Below are 15,532 nucleotides of genomic sequence, written 5' to 3' on the forward strand. Positions count from 1 at the left end.
GGGTCATGGCTTCTATGAGCCTGTCCCCAGGCTTTCCTGGTTTGTCTTCTTATCTGCTGCACCCTTGGTGACTCCGGCTTCACATGGGGACATTCTGAACCCTTTGGATCCCAGTCCTGGCTCCCGGCTCCCTGTTGACCAGACTTGGTTCTCCAAGACTTGGACAGGTTTGCGGACGATGCCAGAGGTGGGGAATGGGATGGAGCTCTGTAGGGAGGGGGATTTCTGTAGACGTCACCCGTGGGTGCAGCTTTGCTCTTGCTATGTCCATGCTCTGCCCGGATTCACTGGGATTCTGGCTAGAGCAGACGAGTGTGTGACGCCATGACTCCGAGGAGACACTCAGTGAGTCTGTGATGGGACAGAGCAGGAACGATGACAGCAAATTCCGGGATCGGCCAATTTCTGAGGCTAAAGAATGAAATGTGCTCCTCTTTGAATGTGTTTTGGGGGGTAGAGAGGAGCAGAGGGAATCACTGAGTGGCAGATGCTATGGACAAAAGGATGTTGGGTGATGGAGCCCAGAAACATCTGGCATTCGCATGGGTACTTCCCGATGCATCCTTCTGCCTTTAATGAGTTTGAGTGCCCAGAGGGCAAATTCAAACTGTGAGCCCCCACTTTACCAGAGAGAGAGCTGAGGAAGGAAGGGCTGGCTTTGGGCAGCTGGACAGAGGGGTTGGGCACCCAAAAAAGGTCCTCGGGCACTGGGAAGAGGGGGAACGGAGCAGCCCTCCAAGTACCGGCTCTGCACACGTGCCACGTCTTTGAATGTCTGGGTTATCCACTGCACATCTCAAGAACCAGTTATTCTCTGTATTACACAGAAAAAAAGTAGAAAAGAAGGCAAAGAGATATCTTAGGAAGTACTTTCTCTAGCTGTGTGACCCTGGACAAGTCACTTAACCGGGTTCACCATTCTTTTGCCTTGGAACCAACACACAGTATTGATTCTAAGACAGAAGGTAAGAGTTTAAAAAAATTCTCCATCCCATGATGGTAGCCTTGCAGAGGTGGAAAAGTCAGCCTATATGGAAAAGACAGAGCTGGTCTTGACTCTCCTTTTATGATGCAGACAGGTGGTTCAGTGGTTAGTGTCAGATTTAGTAGGAATCCTGTCTTCTTACATTTACTGATTGTAAGTGTAGTAAATGACCCTGGACTCCTCATTTACTCACTTAAGCCTCAGTTTCCTCGCCTGTAAAATGGGGATGATAAAATCATTGCAAGGTTATTATGAGGATCAAGTGAGATTTTCAATGCCAATTGCTTTACAAACCTTGAAGTACTGTATAAAATCTAGCTGTTATTATTCCGCCAATGTTTTCTCCCCATCTCTACAAACCCCACTTCCCCTTCTCAGATTCAACATTTGGGACTCTTTCTGCCACTGAGGTAGGACAGACTGATTCCCATCCCCCACTCCCATATTTTTTCTTTTCTTTAAAAACAAACAAACAAAAAAACACATTACCTGCCCTCCTAATAACAATTCTAAGGCAGAAGGGCAAAGGGCTAGGCAAATGACATTCAGTCATGCAGGTCATGCAGCTAAGAAATATTTGAGGTCAGATTTAACCCAAGTCCTCCCAAATCCAGGCCTGGTGTTCTATTCATTGTGCCACCTAGCTGCTTCCATGTTTTTTTCTAAGATTTAGTTGAGATAGGAGAGAGGGGGGAGAGAGGGGGGGGGACGAGGGGGGGAGAGAGAGAAAGAGAGAGAGAGAAGGAAAGGGAGAGAGAGACAGACAGAGACAGACAGAGAGAGACAGAGAAAGACAGAGAGAAATTGAATCTGGGACTCGCCTCTCCTTGCCTTGTTATTCCACCTCATGGACAAGCCTGAGAGTGTCTGGGGACACAGCCTGGTCAGCATAAACACAATGGAAGGACTTCTGGGGGATCCTGGATCCCAGGGGCTATAAGACAGGGAAGGCATGATTCTCTTGAACCTTCTTCCTTCCCTTCTCCCCTAGTCCACTCCTTCTGTGATCTTGTGATGCTGGGGGTGAAACTCCCTATGGAGGAGCCCCAGACTCTGTGTGTGCTCATTGTTTGACTCCTCTGAACCAGCCAGGCCAGTTTGGAGGAAATAAGCCTCCCTCTGTCCCCTCTTTCCCCCTTGGGACGCCTGGTACCATCTCAGGCCACTCTCGTAATCTACCTAAGGCTGAAGGAGTCAACCTTCCCCCTTCCCCCTCCCCAGAGGGGTGAGCCACAGCAGGCTTATAGCCTGGGATTGCTTGGTGTTGGCACAGGTTATGCCCCCTCCATAGCTGGCAGTAATCTCTGGTTTCACAAGTTCCTGAAGTCAAAAAATGTGATCATCTGGTGGTCACACGTGAGCTAAAGCTCAGCCAGGCTGCTTCAGGACAACTCAGTATCCTCAGGATCACCGTGTTTCTGGCACAGCCTTCAAGAAGCCAGAAAAGTGGCCTCCACTCCTGGAAGAGGCATCAGAGATGGGTTAGACGTGACTACATTTAATATAGCTCATTAAAGGGTTGAAGGCGTGTTTCCATGGACATTCATTGGATCATCGCCACAGCCCTTCAAGGGAGGTGGCACAAGTATTATTCATTGGATTTTAGAGAAACAACTCACCCAAGATCACATACCTATCATTCCATTCTTGGAAACATAAAAAATAAGGGATGGCTTTACCATTGGCCAAGTATGGTAAGTGTAGTTATTTTCCCAATTTTACAGATGAAGGAACTGAGACACAGAAGTTAAGTGACTTGCCCAGGGCCACACAGCTGGGAGGTATCTGAGGCCAGATTTAAACCTCAGTCTTCCTGTCTTAAAGTCGAGAACTCTCTTCATGATGCTCTTCTGCTTCTTAATATACACACAGTAGAAAAGATTCCCATCTACATGCATGTATAGACAATGCTGGGATTTCTATGACTTGACCATTTACAAAGTCCTTTACATATATTCTCATTTTCTTCCAATAACTATCTCCATGAGAAAAGAACAGGGATATTATTGTCTCCACTTCAGAGATGGGGAAATGACTTGCCCAAACGAATATGTCTCTCCTGGCTATAAAGAACTCTTGTCTTCCTACTCCACACTCAACCCTTTTTTCTGCTGTGTCTCTCACCTCCCCTAGTACAAAGCCAAATCCATTTGTATTACACACCTGAGCACACATTCCTAACCAGAGTTATTGCTGGTTAGGTAAATGTTTAGCAACCAGAAATCTGGAAGAAGAAAAAAAGGTACAAATGGCATGCTTTCAAGTCTGAGCAATCCACAAAAGAGAAATCAAGCCTTGGTTTATGGCATTTACCAAATTCCAAGGTGCAAATTCTCACCTTGAAAACTTTCCAAAGAATATTTTCTTTCCCCCCAATTACATGTAAAAACAATGAACATTCTTTTATTTTTGAGTTCCAAATGCCCTCCCACCTTCCCTCACCTACTCTCTCCTATCCCTTGCCGGCTCCCTGCGAAAGAAAATGATCTGATACAGATTTTGCATCACATTGAAAATTTCAGACTCAGCTCTCTTCATCCAGTTAGAATTGGATCCAGCTTCTTTATTCCTGCTTCTAGTCCAGTGGAAGAAGGCAGTTAAGTAAGCCAGTTAATAAACATTTATTAAGTACCAACCATATGCCAGGGATTGGGCTAAGCGCTGGGGATACAAAGACGCACAATATAGTCTTTGCCCTCAAAGGAGCTTCCTGTCTAATGGGGGAGACAGGACCAAACGAATATGCACAAACAAGGTATGTACAAAATGAACAGGAAGTAATCCACAGAGGGAAAGCCCTAGAATGAAAAGGAATTGGGAAAGGCTTCCTGTAGAAAGCAGGGTCTTAGCTGGGACTTGAAGGAAGCCAGGGAAGTCAGGATGCAGAGATAAAGAGGATGGGGATAGCCAGAGAACGTGTCTTGAGCCAAGAGATGGAAGGTCACTGGATTGAGGAGTACATGGAAGAGAGTAAAGACTAAGAAAATCAGAAACGTGAAGAGGTTATAAGAGACTTTGAATGCCAAGCATAGGATTTTATTTTGATCCCAGAGGCAGTAGGGATGCTTATGTTCTCATATCAATGAAAAAAATTCCCTATATTAAGAAAATTCTGCAGTGGAAAAACTGTTTTGGGCAAGTCATTTCTCTATCTCTAAAGTAGAGATATGGATATGATCCAACCTTAAAAACGATTTTGGACAATTAAACATGAAATAAATCTTCTAAATGTCCTTTTAAACAAGTTGGAGTTGAAAGTTTAATATCAAGAACATGTCAAGAATTTCCTTAGGGAGTTACCAAAATCCCTTGAAGGAATTACAAAGAAATGCAAAAGAAATTACCCCCCAAAAGTCATTTTGCAGTAAGACAAACAGAAATTGGGGTTTTTCTTTTCTCCCCAGATGGGTTTTTCCATCCAGGTAAGTAATAATGATCTTCACAAGGATTTCCTTAGTAGTTCACCTCCTCCACGCTGTCTGAGAAAGAATCTGAGCTTGTATGGGATGATCCAGTCTCATGCCCTCCCCTTGTGACAGTGCCAGGTCATTGCCTAATACCAGCCTCACCTGACCACCTCCAGCAGCTGTCCAGTCCCACAAGCCTCCTGGTGGTAGCCATGGGGAGGAATTCTGCCCTGCTGAGTCCAATCAAATGTAATCATTCCAACCTGGAAGACGAGTTGCTCCCGCTCCTGTGCTGCCATACCCATATAGGAGACACAAGGTTCCATCTTGTAGTCCAAGGTGGGAGGTAGGGGACAGGGTAGAATGCAGGGGGGAAAGCTCATGGCTGCTAATGTGAGCACAGCTATCTAAGGGGAGAGTGCGGCTAGTTCAAAGGGATGCACACCTGAAGACACATTATGGTGACCAGATTGACCAGATTAAGTGTGAATGGCCAGATAGAGAATTCCAGCCCCAGGCAAAGGAAGCAATCAACCATCTAACATTTAATGATACACATGTACATTCTGTCCTTCTGTCCTCCCCCACCCCACTCTGTGTGCTTGTATTAGGCACTGAGGGGAGAGTAGAGGAGGAGATATATTCACTACCTCAAGAAGTTCACAGTCTAGCTGGGAAAAGAAAAATGAGAGATTAATGCAAAGCTGTAAAGAACCAGGAACTAGGTTCAGTTTGCCCTGCAATAAAGGAAAGCTTCATGGAGGAGGTAAGACTGTAATGGAGCCTCAAAAAAAAATGTGTACATGTTCCAACATTTAATTCACCTTGGATTTGCACAGCCTCTTCCTTCCTCTTGGCCACCCTTGTATCCAGGGGGTTCACAGAGCTATCTCCAATCTGGTCACACATATTTTTTTTCCTTTGCCCCAGACATCACAGTCTCCCACCTTAGAAAGCCTTTCTTTCCCTACTTCCCCCTCCCTATCATCCATCCAGGCTAGCCTTATCCTGCCACAGATATTCCTCTCCATTTAGATGTTTTCTTCAACCCAGGTATTGACAGTAGGAGTAGACACCTCACTCTACCTCCAAAGACTGGCAAGACTTGGGGAAGGGAAGAGGGAAAAGAGAGGAGTTTGGAGATGGGGATGTGGGAGTTGGGCACTATGGATGAGGAGGGCATTACACATGGAGATGTGAAGAAAAGAGAACATAAGAGTATTGGGGAAGGAATCTTAGCCCTGGGCTGGAAGGGGAACCATTTATGGGGGGCTTGGGTTTGGGGGTAGCTAGCTAGCTGATGCTGTGGCCAGAATTATTATGTCAACCTCAATGAGTGACTGTGGCCAAGTCACTTAAGCTTTTGGTATCTCAGTTGTCTCTTCTATAAATTGGAGATAACTCTTGTTCCTATTACCTGAGAGATTTGTGGCGAGTCACAAATGAAAAAAAAATAAGAAAAAGGCTACATACATCTCAGCTATTATGATGAGCCCTCTGGGCACCAGTCTTCCCACATCAAACTCTGCAAAGCTTCTCCTTCCCTGGGCTGAGGCTACTCCATCACTGGACCTGAAAACAATTGGGCAGATTGGGGTCATTTAGTTACTGTCCCTTCTGTCAGCAACTTCTCTATTTTCTCTCTTCTGACCTCAAAGTCTTGTAGTTGGCTTCTTCTCCTACTCTTTCCTTCATCTGGTCTTCTCATCCCCCTTGGCTTCCAGTACCCCAAATCAGGGCCCCTTCATAAAGTCACCTCTAATTTGTGATATGAAATTTGAACTCCAGCTCTGTTAAGTAATCATCACATATTCCCCCAAACAGATAACAGATTTATCATTTATCATTTCTATCCTTCCAAGCTCTGTAAACAACCATAGCCACAATGCTCTGCAGCCATTTAGTATTCTGTTTTCAAAGGAATCCTCTCAATATCTGTATATGATTGGTGGTTTTATCTCTGGTCCCCAAAACAGTCCATCTCTCTCTTCCAGCATTTTAATTGAAGGAGATTTGTTTCTTCTCAAGCAGTTTTTGTCAGACTTCCCCATACAAATTTTCTTTTCCTTCCTCTTTCAGCATTCAAAATATCCACATAACCAAGAAACAAAACCTTACATTTTAAAAGATTTATAATAACCATAGCTAATGGTTTCATGAATTTCTGTGCCAAAGGGCATAAAACTCTTCTTCTGTAGCTAACCTTAGTATATAAGAATCCTTCCAAATTCTACCCTATTTAATCAACAAGCATTCCCCATGAAATCTGGAGCAGGAAACTCCAGGTCATAGGGTCTGTGTGTCACTAGAGGGCACTGCAGCCCTTAGGGAAATCTCTATTTCCCAAAGGGTCATGGTAGGAGTGGAAATGGAATTCTTGAACCCTTTGATTCAGAAGAGTTGGGATTTGTTTGGAAAGGGTTCCAAGGGAGTCAGCTTGTTGCACTCTAGCACCAGTGTGCTCCATAGCAAGTGATGCAGGCTTGTTTACCTGTATGAGGGTCACCTGCTTGAGCCCTTTAAATGAAGAGGGTATGGTGAGTAGATTGCTAAGAAAAACTCAGGAGGAAAGAAAATTTATTAAGACGTATCAGCCAACTTTTATTCTGTCCCCTCCCAATCCCATGCCTTGCAAGCTTTTCCCATTTTCTATTCCATGTTGCTGAACAACAAATCAAACTCAAATAAAAACAGTCATATTTAAGAATTGCTAGGAGTTCCTCCTGAATATACTGTTGCCAGAAGCAGTGACAGCAGCAAGTTTGACACCTCTGGACTAGATAACCTTCAATGTGCCTTACATATTTAATCATTAGGTTTATGTGATCCAAGTCCCTCCCCCCACTCCAAAGAAGAAAGTCATCTCCAGTCCCTAATCAACCCCCCATGCAGCTCTCTTATCTTTTCCTTGGCAATGGATGGATCAATTTAGGATTTAAAACCAGAGGATATGTCTTCCAGACAAGGAAATTTCAGTAATCCATCCACATAGAGACTAAGTAGAGGAGACAGAATTTGAACCTAGGTCCTCAACCCTCAAATATAATATTATTTTTCCCTTTATTGTCTCAGGAAGTCAATGTAAAATTCAATCAAGTTTATTTTAATATAAAATTTGCTTTTACTTCTATTGACAAGTATAGGTACTCAAATACAGAGAAATGTACAAAAGAAAACCAGAAAAATGAAATGAAAGCAGAAAGGGAAAGGGGAAGAAGTTCTCCTACCTCTCCCCACTTTTCAGTGATTACAAATCCATTTAATTTCTTTTATTTGCCCATCTTAGCCTGTTGTTGTTTAAGTAATTTTCAGTCCTATTCTTCATGACCCCACTTGAGGTTTTCTTGGCAAAGATGTTGGAATGGTTTGCCATTTCCTTCTCCAACTCATTTTACAGATCAGGAAACTGAGGCAAACAGGGTCACACAGCTAGTGTCTGAGGTCAGATTTGAACTCAGGAAGTCATATGAGTCTACCCAACTTCAGGGCTAGTCCTCTATCCACTGTATCACTTAGTTGCTCTGACTGAAAATGCCAATTCATAACAAGTGCATTATTGACTCAACTGAGAACCCATATCCTCTTTGTTTCCCTGAATCTTTTTGACCTATACTGTTAGGTATGTGTACCTTGAATATATTGTCTTTCGTGAAGTGGTGCTAATCAAATATGTCTACTGTTCTTTTGGTTCTGCTCTCTTCACTCTTCAAAAAATGTGTATTTTAAGGACAAGAGAACCCTATGAAGGAAGGAAGTACCATGGAGATCCCTTGTCTAGTGGGGGGCCACAGCACAAGTTCCACATAAATTAAGATAGGTGTAAAGGAACAAAGTTTTCAGAGAGGTACCCACTAGGAGAAACTGAGCTGGTCACCCTTCCAACCTGGTAGAGAGAGACCAGTGAAGAGCTAGGACTGGGTCCAGTCCAGGACCAGCCCCAAACCAGGATGGAAAAGGAATCCTAAATGCAAGCATCATCGTTGGATCATATAACCTTTTGCTTTCTCTCCTCCTCACTCCCACTCCCAGCAAAAGAGAAACTGAATTTTGAGTATGAATGCCTGGTTTTCATGGTGACTCAGATGGCAGAAGTGTGGCCTTGGTTTTCTGTAATGGGAGGAGATTGTGCTATCTGATTTCTAACATCCCTTCCAGCTGTAAATCCTCTGGTTTTCCTAGCAAGCACAGGAAGCCTTGTTTAAAGCAGGTTTGTTGTTGTTGTTGTTGTTTAATTAAATGATGAGAGATTGCAGAAGAAAGGGTCCACTCCCTATCTATCCCCCACCAAATATAACTCTTGAGTCACTTCTTCAAGTGAATTCAGTCTCTAAAGCACAGAGGACTCGCCTAAGGTGACACAGCCAAGAATGTGTCACAGGCTAATTTGGAACCCTGTCTTCCTTAAGTCATTACATCTCACTGCTTTACATACTAGAAGCTTAATCAGTTCACGTTGTTTCCCTCACGCCCCTCTTCCCATTATCACAGGGTAATTTTTATTCTCTCCGAGGTCTGGCTCCCCCTGCCTCCCCCGAGTGAAGAAGGAAACCCCTAGTTGGGAAGACTGGGAACCTCCTTCTATCCCTTTAAGAGGAAGGGACGCCCTTTGGGGAGGGGGGTTTCCTTGTTCACGTGAGGATGATGTCAGAGTTCCTCGGACGGGGAGGAGCCAGGTGCCTACTGCAGTATCCACACACCCCCGCCCCGTACCCCCCTTTTCCCACTTCCTTTCCGGGCGCCTGGCCCTTTAAGAAGCTCAGCCCTGATTCTGGATCCCCAAATCCGTGCTCCAGCATCACCCAGCACACCTTGCTTCCTACACTCTCCTCCAGACCCGGCCTCGCTTTCCGGACCCTGACCACCATGTCGGCGGCTCCAGCCTACAGCGAGGACAAGGGCGGTTCCTCCAGCCTAGGGGAGCCAGAATACGGTCACGATCCAGCCAGCGGCGGCATCTTCTCCTCCGACTACAAGCGGTGAGGCGGAGCCGGGCAGGATGGGGCACGCTGGGATGCAGGCCCCCAGCTCTGGGAGGGAGCCCTCCCTGGCCACGGGGCCCGGGATTTGTGGGGAGGGGGCGGGGCTACCAACCAAGCTCCCCTCTTACCGATGGAGCCAGGGAGAGTGATGGCTTGCTCTCTCAGCTCGATGAGGCAAAGAGTCATTCTTGCTCCTAGATTTGCTGCCGGATTCTGCACCGTGCAAGGAGCTACTGAGCCCTTCTTCATACCTGTCCCCCTCACTCCCACCCCATCCCTGCATCCTCCATTCAGGTCTCTTTCTCCTTCGTGGGGAGAACCTAGATCTCGGTCCCAAATTCAGGCCCGGGGTTTAATCGGACCTGGGACCGGAAAAAGGAGCAAGGAGGGCTGGAAGAGATAGAGGGTGAGACCCAGGGCCCAGACGAGGAAAAGACATCGCCCCTATAGAGTAGAGTGGCACGAACTGGGAGGAATTATGCCAGGAGACCGCAGGTCGAGGGAATGCAAGGGGAGAGGTGGTTGATCCAGAGGGTAGAAGAGGGCCAAAGAAGAAGGCTTTTGGGGAAGGAAGGACTATACGAGGCGATCTGGGCAGAAGAAGCCCGGGGGCTGCCAGAACGGGCTGGTATCTTAGAGGAGCTCTGCTTTGGCAGGAAGGAAACTGAGATGGGGATTTGGGGAAGAAGATATGTGATGGGGAGAATGGTTGAAGAGCTGCTTGGATGAAGATCTGGGGGCAGGAGGAAACCTGGAGGCCTGGCGGGGAGAAGAGTAAAGGAAACAGGGCAGGAGCCTGGGGACAGAGTGGTCAAGTACTTGGGAGTAATAGGACAGCAAAAGGTCTAGGAGGCCTGTGAAGGCCCCGATGGGGTAGAGCCTGAAGCAATGGGGTCCGTCTGAGGGGATGTAGAAGTGGAGAGGCTTGTGGACAAACTGGAGGTCTAAGAGCAGAACCTAATCTCATTCTGGGACTAAAATTCCCGAGCCCTAGGGCAGGTAGGGGTCCTAGGGACCTACGGGAGCTAAATCTGTTTGCCAGACCCCACCCGGAGGGATTCCCGACCTCCAGAGTCAGCGCCGGACCATGGACAGCTCTTCCCCCGCCCCCTGCACTCAGGCCCTGCCCCACAGCCAGCTCCAGCCTGTGACGTAGGGGGTGTGGAAAAAGTAGGGATACGCAGGAGGGGAGGTGGTTTTGAGGTTCCTGCGTCTGTATCGTCCTGGTTTTGGTTCTCCCTGGGCTTTGTTGGGGATGGGGCAGCCCTCCTCGGCCTGGACGTACCTATCCCCGTTCTCCTCACTGTAGGGGGCTGGGACTTGGGCTGTCAAGATTCACCGAGAGGCGCTGCAGAGAAGAAAAATGATCCTTCCACTCCCCGAATTCGTCATCTCCTCACCCTATGGAGGGCAGAGCCGAAAATGAGGCGGGTTCCAAAGCGTTGGATTTCTAAATTACTCCTCTTTACTCGAGGACCCCAAACTCAGATTCCTTCCCAGATGCCTTCTCTGACTTTTTATAATTCCTTTCACATATGCATCCCCTTCCCAGCTATTCCTCCCCCCAAAATCCCTAACTAAATTCCCTCCAGGGTCTTCCTGCTTATCTCCAAGGATCCCTCTCCCCCAAACGTCCCTTTTGCTTCTAGTTTCAGTTCCAGCAGTAGAATGGGTATAGGGCGGTGAAGGGAAGTTAACCAATCCCATTGAATATCAAAATATCAAGCTCTCATCTACTATGGAACTCTCCATCTAGAGCCCCCTAATATCCTACTTCTGTATTCTTTAGAAGGCTTGTGTTTAGCATATTCCCTGGACTTCTGGCCACCACGCAGCTCCATCTTGTCCTTGTCTCTGCTTCAGTCAGTCAATAAGCATTAAGGACCTACTAAGCGCCAGCTACTGTGCTCAATAAACTCTAGGAGTACTAAGATAGAATCCTTGCTCCCAAGGAGCCTGGGGGAGATAACATGCAAACAATATGCACAAATAAACGATGTATAGAATACATTAGAAATAATTAAAAGGGCCGGCTAGGTATCTCAGTGGATGGAGAAGACCTGGATTCAAATTTGGCCTCAGACACTTTCCAGCTATGTGTCCTTGGGCAAGTCACTTAACCTCAATTGCCTAGCCCTTGCTGCTCCTTGGAAGCCATACTTGATATGGATTCCAAAACAAAAGGTCAGAGTTTTGAAAGAAAGAAAGAATTGAAGAAAAGTACTAGAATTAAGGAGGAGCAAGAAAAGGTAGTATATTAGTTGGGACTTAAATTAGAAGCCAAGGAAACTAGGAGTCAGAGATGAAGGAGGGAAATCATTGAAGATATGGAGGACAGTCAGTAGAAATTCCCAGTCAGGAGATGTAGTGTCTTATTCTAGGAACAGCAAAGGAGGCCAGAGTCACAGAGGGAGGGGGATTTTAAAAGGTGAGGGAAAGGAGGGATGTTGATGGGTTTTGAATGTCAAACAGAGGACTTTAAATTTGATCCCAGAGGTGAGGGGAATCATTGGTATTTATTGAGTAAGTAATAAGGTCAGACTTTAAATGTCAGAAAAATCACTTCAGCAGCTGGATGGAGGATGGACTGGACTGGAGAGGGAGACACTTATGGCTAGGAGACCAACCAGCAAGCTATTGCAAATAGTTCAGAGATGAGATGATAAAAGCCTGTACCAGGGTGGTGTCAGTGCTAGAGGAAATAAGGAGATAGATCCTATCTTTTTAGTAGAATCAACAGGAATTGGCAAAAGATTGGATGGGGGAGAGAAGGAGAAGAGGTTGTGAGCGAGCCTGCATAATTGGGAGATTGGTGGTACCTTCAATAGTGATGTGGCAGTTAGGAAGAATGTCTCCTTCATCACATCTTCTCCCAATGAAACTGTCTTATCAGAAGTCCCATCTGCCTCGTAGCCTCAACTGTGAGATTAATCATCCTTCCTGTATGATTCCTAAGGATATTTTAGTGTCCTGGGCTACTAGCCTACCTCACAGGTTTGTTACAAGGAAAGCTCTTAGAGTATTTAAGTGTGATCTATTTTTATCATCATTGTGATCATTTTTTTAATCCCAAGATCCCAGTAGTGGTCTCTCTCCAGCGTCATCTCCCATTTAGATTAAGGCAAAGTTATTCTGTGCCCCAGGACAGAAGTACACTATATGTAGTTCATTCAGCCTTAGAACAGAGCACATTCTCATAGTTTCTGCCTTCCCTTCCTGTCCCTGAAAGTCACAGCATCCCTTGGGATTTTCTAGTGGGTTCTATTGCCCATGAAAACAGGGGACAGACAGACAGGTGTCACCCAGCAAACAAGAGGAAAGTTACAGACTAACATCAAGTCAGGTGACTCACATTAAATGTGTCCCATGGAATGTAAATGACATTCAGTCTTTTCTCAGGTCCATTGGTCCTACTGGAATAACCATAAGGAGCCTTTTATGATTGGTACTCAAGAGTCCTATGCACTAGACTTATTCTTTGCACTAAGACCCTTTGGGGTCAGAAAAGAGGACCAAATGATAACTTTGGGTTCGTGGTCTGCTGAAATAAGACATATTTACAATTCAGAGAGAGATGGCTAAGTGGAAAAATGGACAAAACACTGGGCTTGGCATCTTCCTAGCTATGTGACTTTGGGCAAGACCTTTGTATGCCTAAGAAGCAGCTAAGGTGATTCAGTGGATAAAATGCTGAGTCTGGAGTACAAAAGATCTGAATTCAAATCTGTCCTCAGATACTTTCTAGCTGTGTGGCCCTCGGCAAGTCCCTTAACCTCTTATTGTCTGACAAAAGATCCACTGGAGAAGGAAAAGACAAACAACTCCAGAATCCTTACCAAGAAAACCACATGGATAGCTATGGTCTATGGGATCACAAAGAGTCAAACTCAACTGAGTGACTGAACAACAACAACATAATTCAGTTAAAAATCTAAACTTAGTAACATTCTCTCTTGTGTCTTCCCCATTCACAAAGGAAGGTTGTTATGAAGACCACAGAAAGAGCATTGGACTGAGGATTCAGAAAACCAGGGTTCTGATCCAAGAGCTGCCACCAATTAGATGTGTGATTTCACACTGGCAACTCTTTCTAGCTCTCAATTTGTTTGTTTGTAAATTGAGAAAATAGGAATTCTTAATGTGAATTCCTTGAATTTGGGGGGAATCTGTATAGCTAGAGGGCAGCAAGATGGTACGGGACCTGGAGTCAGGAAGACTCCCATCTTCTTGAGTTCAAATCTGGCCTCAGTCACTTACTAGCTTGTGACCCTGGGCAAGGCGCTTAACCTTGTTTGCCTCTGTTTCCTGACCTGCCAAATGAAAGGAAGAAATGGCAAACTACTTCAGTATCTTTGCCAAGAAAATCCTAAATGGGGTCAGGAAGAACCAGACACTACTAAAACAACTGAACAACAATAGAATGCTTGGATGGGGAAAAACCCCATATTTTTAAATTTTTGCTAATGTCTAATTAAAATTTAGCATTTTATTTCATTATAGATTTTTTAAATTATTCTGAGTAGGAGATCATGACACAAAAAAAGAAAGTTAAGGACAACTGATCTAGAATCTCTTCAGATTTAAAGTTTCTTAATTCACTCACTAACTCTCTCATACATCCGCCATCTTTACTCCCAGGCCACCACATCACAGCCCCAAGAATTTCCATCACTCTCTCTGCCCTAGAGTTGCTCTACCCCATCTTGATTCTTTCATCCCTCATTGCTATCCTCCAACTCCTTTTCTTCTTATATCTCCTTTCTTCTACATCTAAATCCTTCCACGTCTCCCACCCCTATTTTACTAAAAACAAACAAAAATAAACCACAAGGTTAATTTTTTTGGTGGGAGGGATGCTTTAGTTACCAAATAATACCTACATTTCCAACCCCCCCCCCACCACATACAAATCTTCCCCCAGATTCTCTAAGAAGAAAAAGAGAAATTGGATCTGACCCCTGCTGCCCTCTCCTCCCTCCCCCTATCACTGCTTTACCATCCAGGCTCCAGCTGTCCCATAACAGCATCACATTTCTGAGTTTCCGTGGAGCTTGGGCGGGTGGAGTATCAGTGAGGACTCACTGAAGCAGGAACTGAGTCACAGATCAGCTGGGGAGAAGAGAGGAGGGAAGAGAAGAAGGAGGCGGACTTTGTCTGCCTAGGGGGAACCCTAGTGTCTGGGACTAGATTTAGGGGTCTCCAGGGAATCTTAGAATCTGAGGCACAAAGCCTGATGACGCCAATGCAGCGGTTTCTGCAGCTCCCAGGGACTATGGTGAAGCCGCCCGGGAGCAGGGGGGCTGAGGAGGCAACAAGCCCTGTTCTAACCCCTGAAGGGGGGGCCCCAGCCTGGTACCAAGCCCTGCAGCCGGATGAGCTACGGCAGCTCCAGACCTCTGAAGAAGATGTATCCCCAGAAGGAGGCTCTGATGGGGCCAGCCACAGCCAGCCTCTCCGGTATGGTCTCAGGGTACCCTCCAGGGGACCTCCATAAATCTTGGGAGATAGCAAGGGGCCCCCTTTCAGGTTAAAACTCCCAAGGGCTGAGCTGATCTCACTCTCAAGGGGAATCTGGCTAGGATGTGTGAAGGGAGGAGAGACGCGTTAGTTAGGATGTGGAGAAGGGGAAGAGAGATCCAAAGGGAAAAGGTGCCTGGGTTCTGGATTGTGTTAGAGGGATAAAATGCAAGGGAAGGGGTTCAAGGGTTTGCTTGTGCATGTGGAGTGGGGACACTTCCAGATCTGAAGGGGATGCAGTTTTGTACACTGTGTGCACTTGTGAAAAGAATTCTGAGATAGGAGTTGGGTTGCTTATGATGACCGTTGAGATCTCTCCATCCCTTGGACCCAGGATAATCGTTGTGGGTGGGCAACACACACTCATTGCAAGTTGAAGGACTAAGTTCTGGGAGTATCTTTCAAAGGAAAAAATTACCCAACTTATATGATTGAACAAGAGGTTAGTTACTTGGAAAGACTATAAGAGGAGGGCATTACCCTTGCCATAGAGCATAGACGAAGAGTCTATGGGAGTTGGATTTCAGTTTCCATGACCCTGCATTCACTGGCACTTTGATGGCAGACTCCACCTACCTTCTAGGAAAAGGGCTACTGATCTCTCTTCCTCTAGGCTAGGAAGGGTTCAGAAGTCAGGAATGGAA

At 45.8% G+C, this 15,532-nt stretch overlaps 1 protein-coding gene across 2 annotated transcripts in view; it reads left to right on the forward strand.

Annotated features, from left to right (window-relative positions):
* Positions 1-9,028: 9,028 nt before the first annotated feature.
* Positions 9,029-15,532, forward strand: part of AP3B2 (adaptor related protein complex 3 subunit beta 2) — a 57,647-nt gene continuing 51,143 nt past the window's right edge. Inside the window, exon 1 of one of the 2 annotated variants that reach the window (XM_056800590.1) lies at positions 9,029-14,828. In XM_056800590.1, the coding sequence (XP_056656568.1) occupies positions 14,605-14,828 (224 nt within the window). In that variant the 5' untranslated portion in view covers positions 9,029-14,604. The remainder of the gene's footprint in view (positions 14,829-15,532) is intronic. The other variant, XM_007478560.2, reaches the window with a different exon arrangement.

The sequence above is a fragment of the Monodelphis domestica genome, chromosome 1, assembly GCF_027887165.1.
Source record: "Monodelphis domestica isolate mMonDom1 chromosome 1, mMonDom1.pri, whole genome shotgun sequence".
Classification (NCBI taxonomy): Eukaryota; Metazoa; Chordata; class Mammalia; order Didelphimorphia; family Didelphidae; genus Monodelphis; species Monodelphis domestica.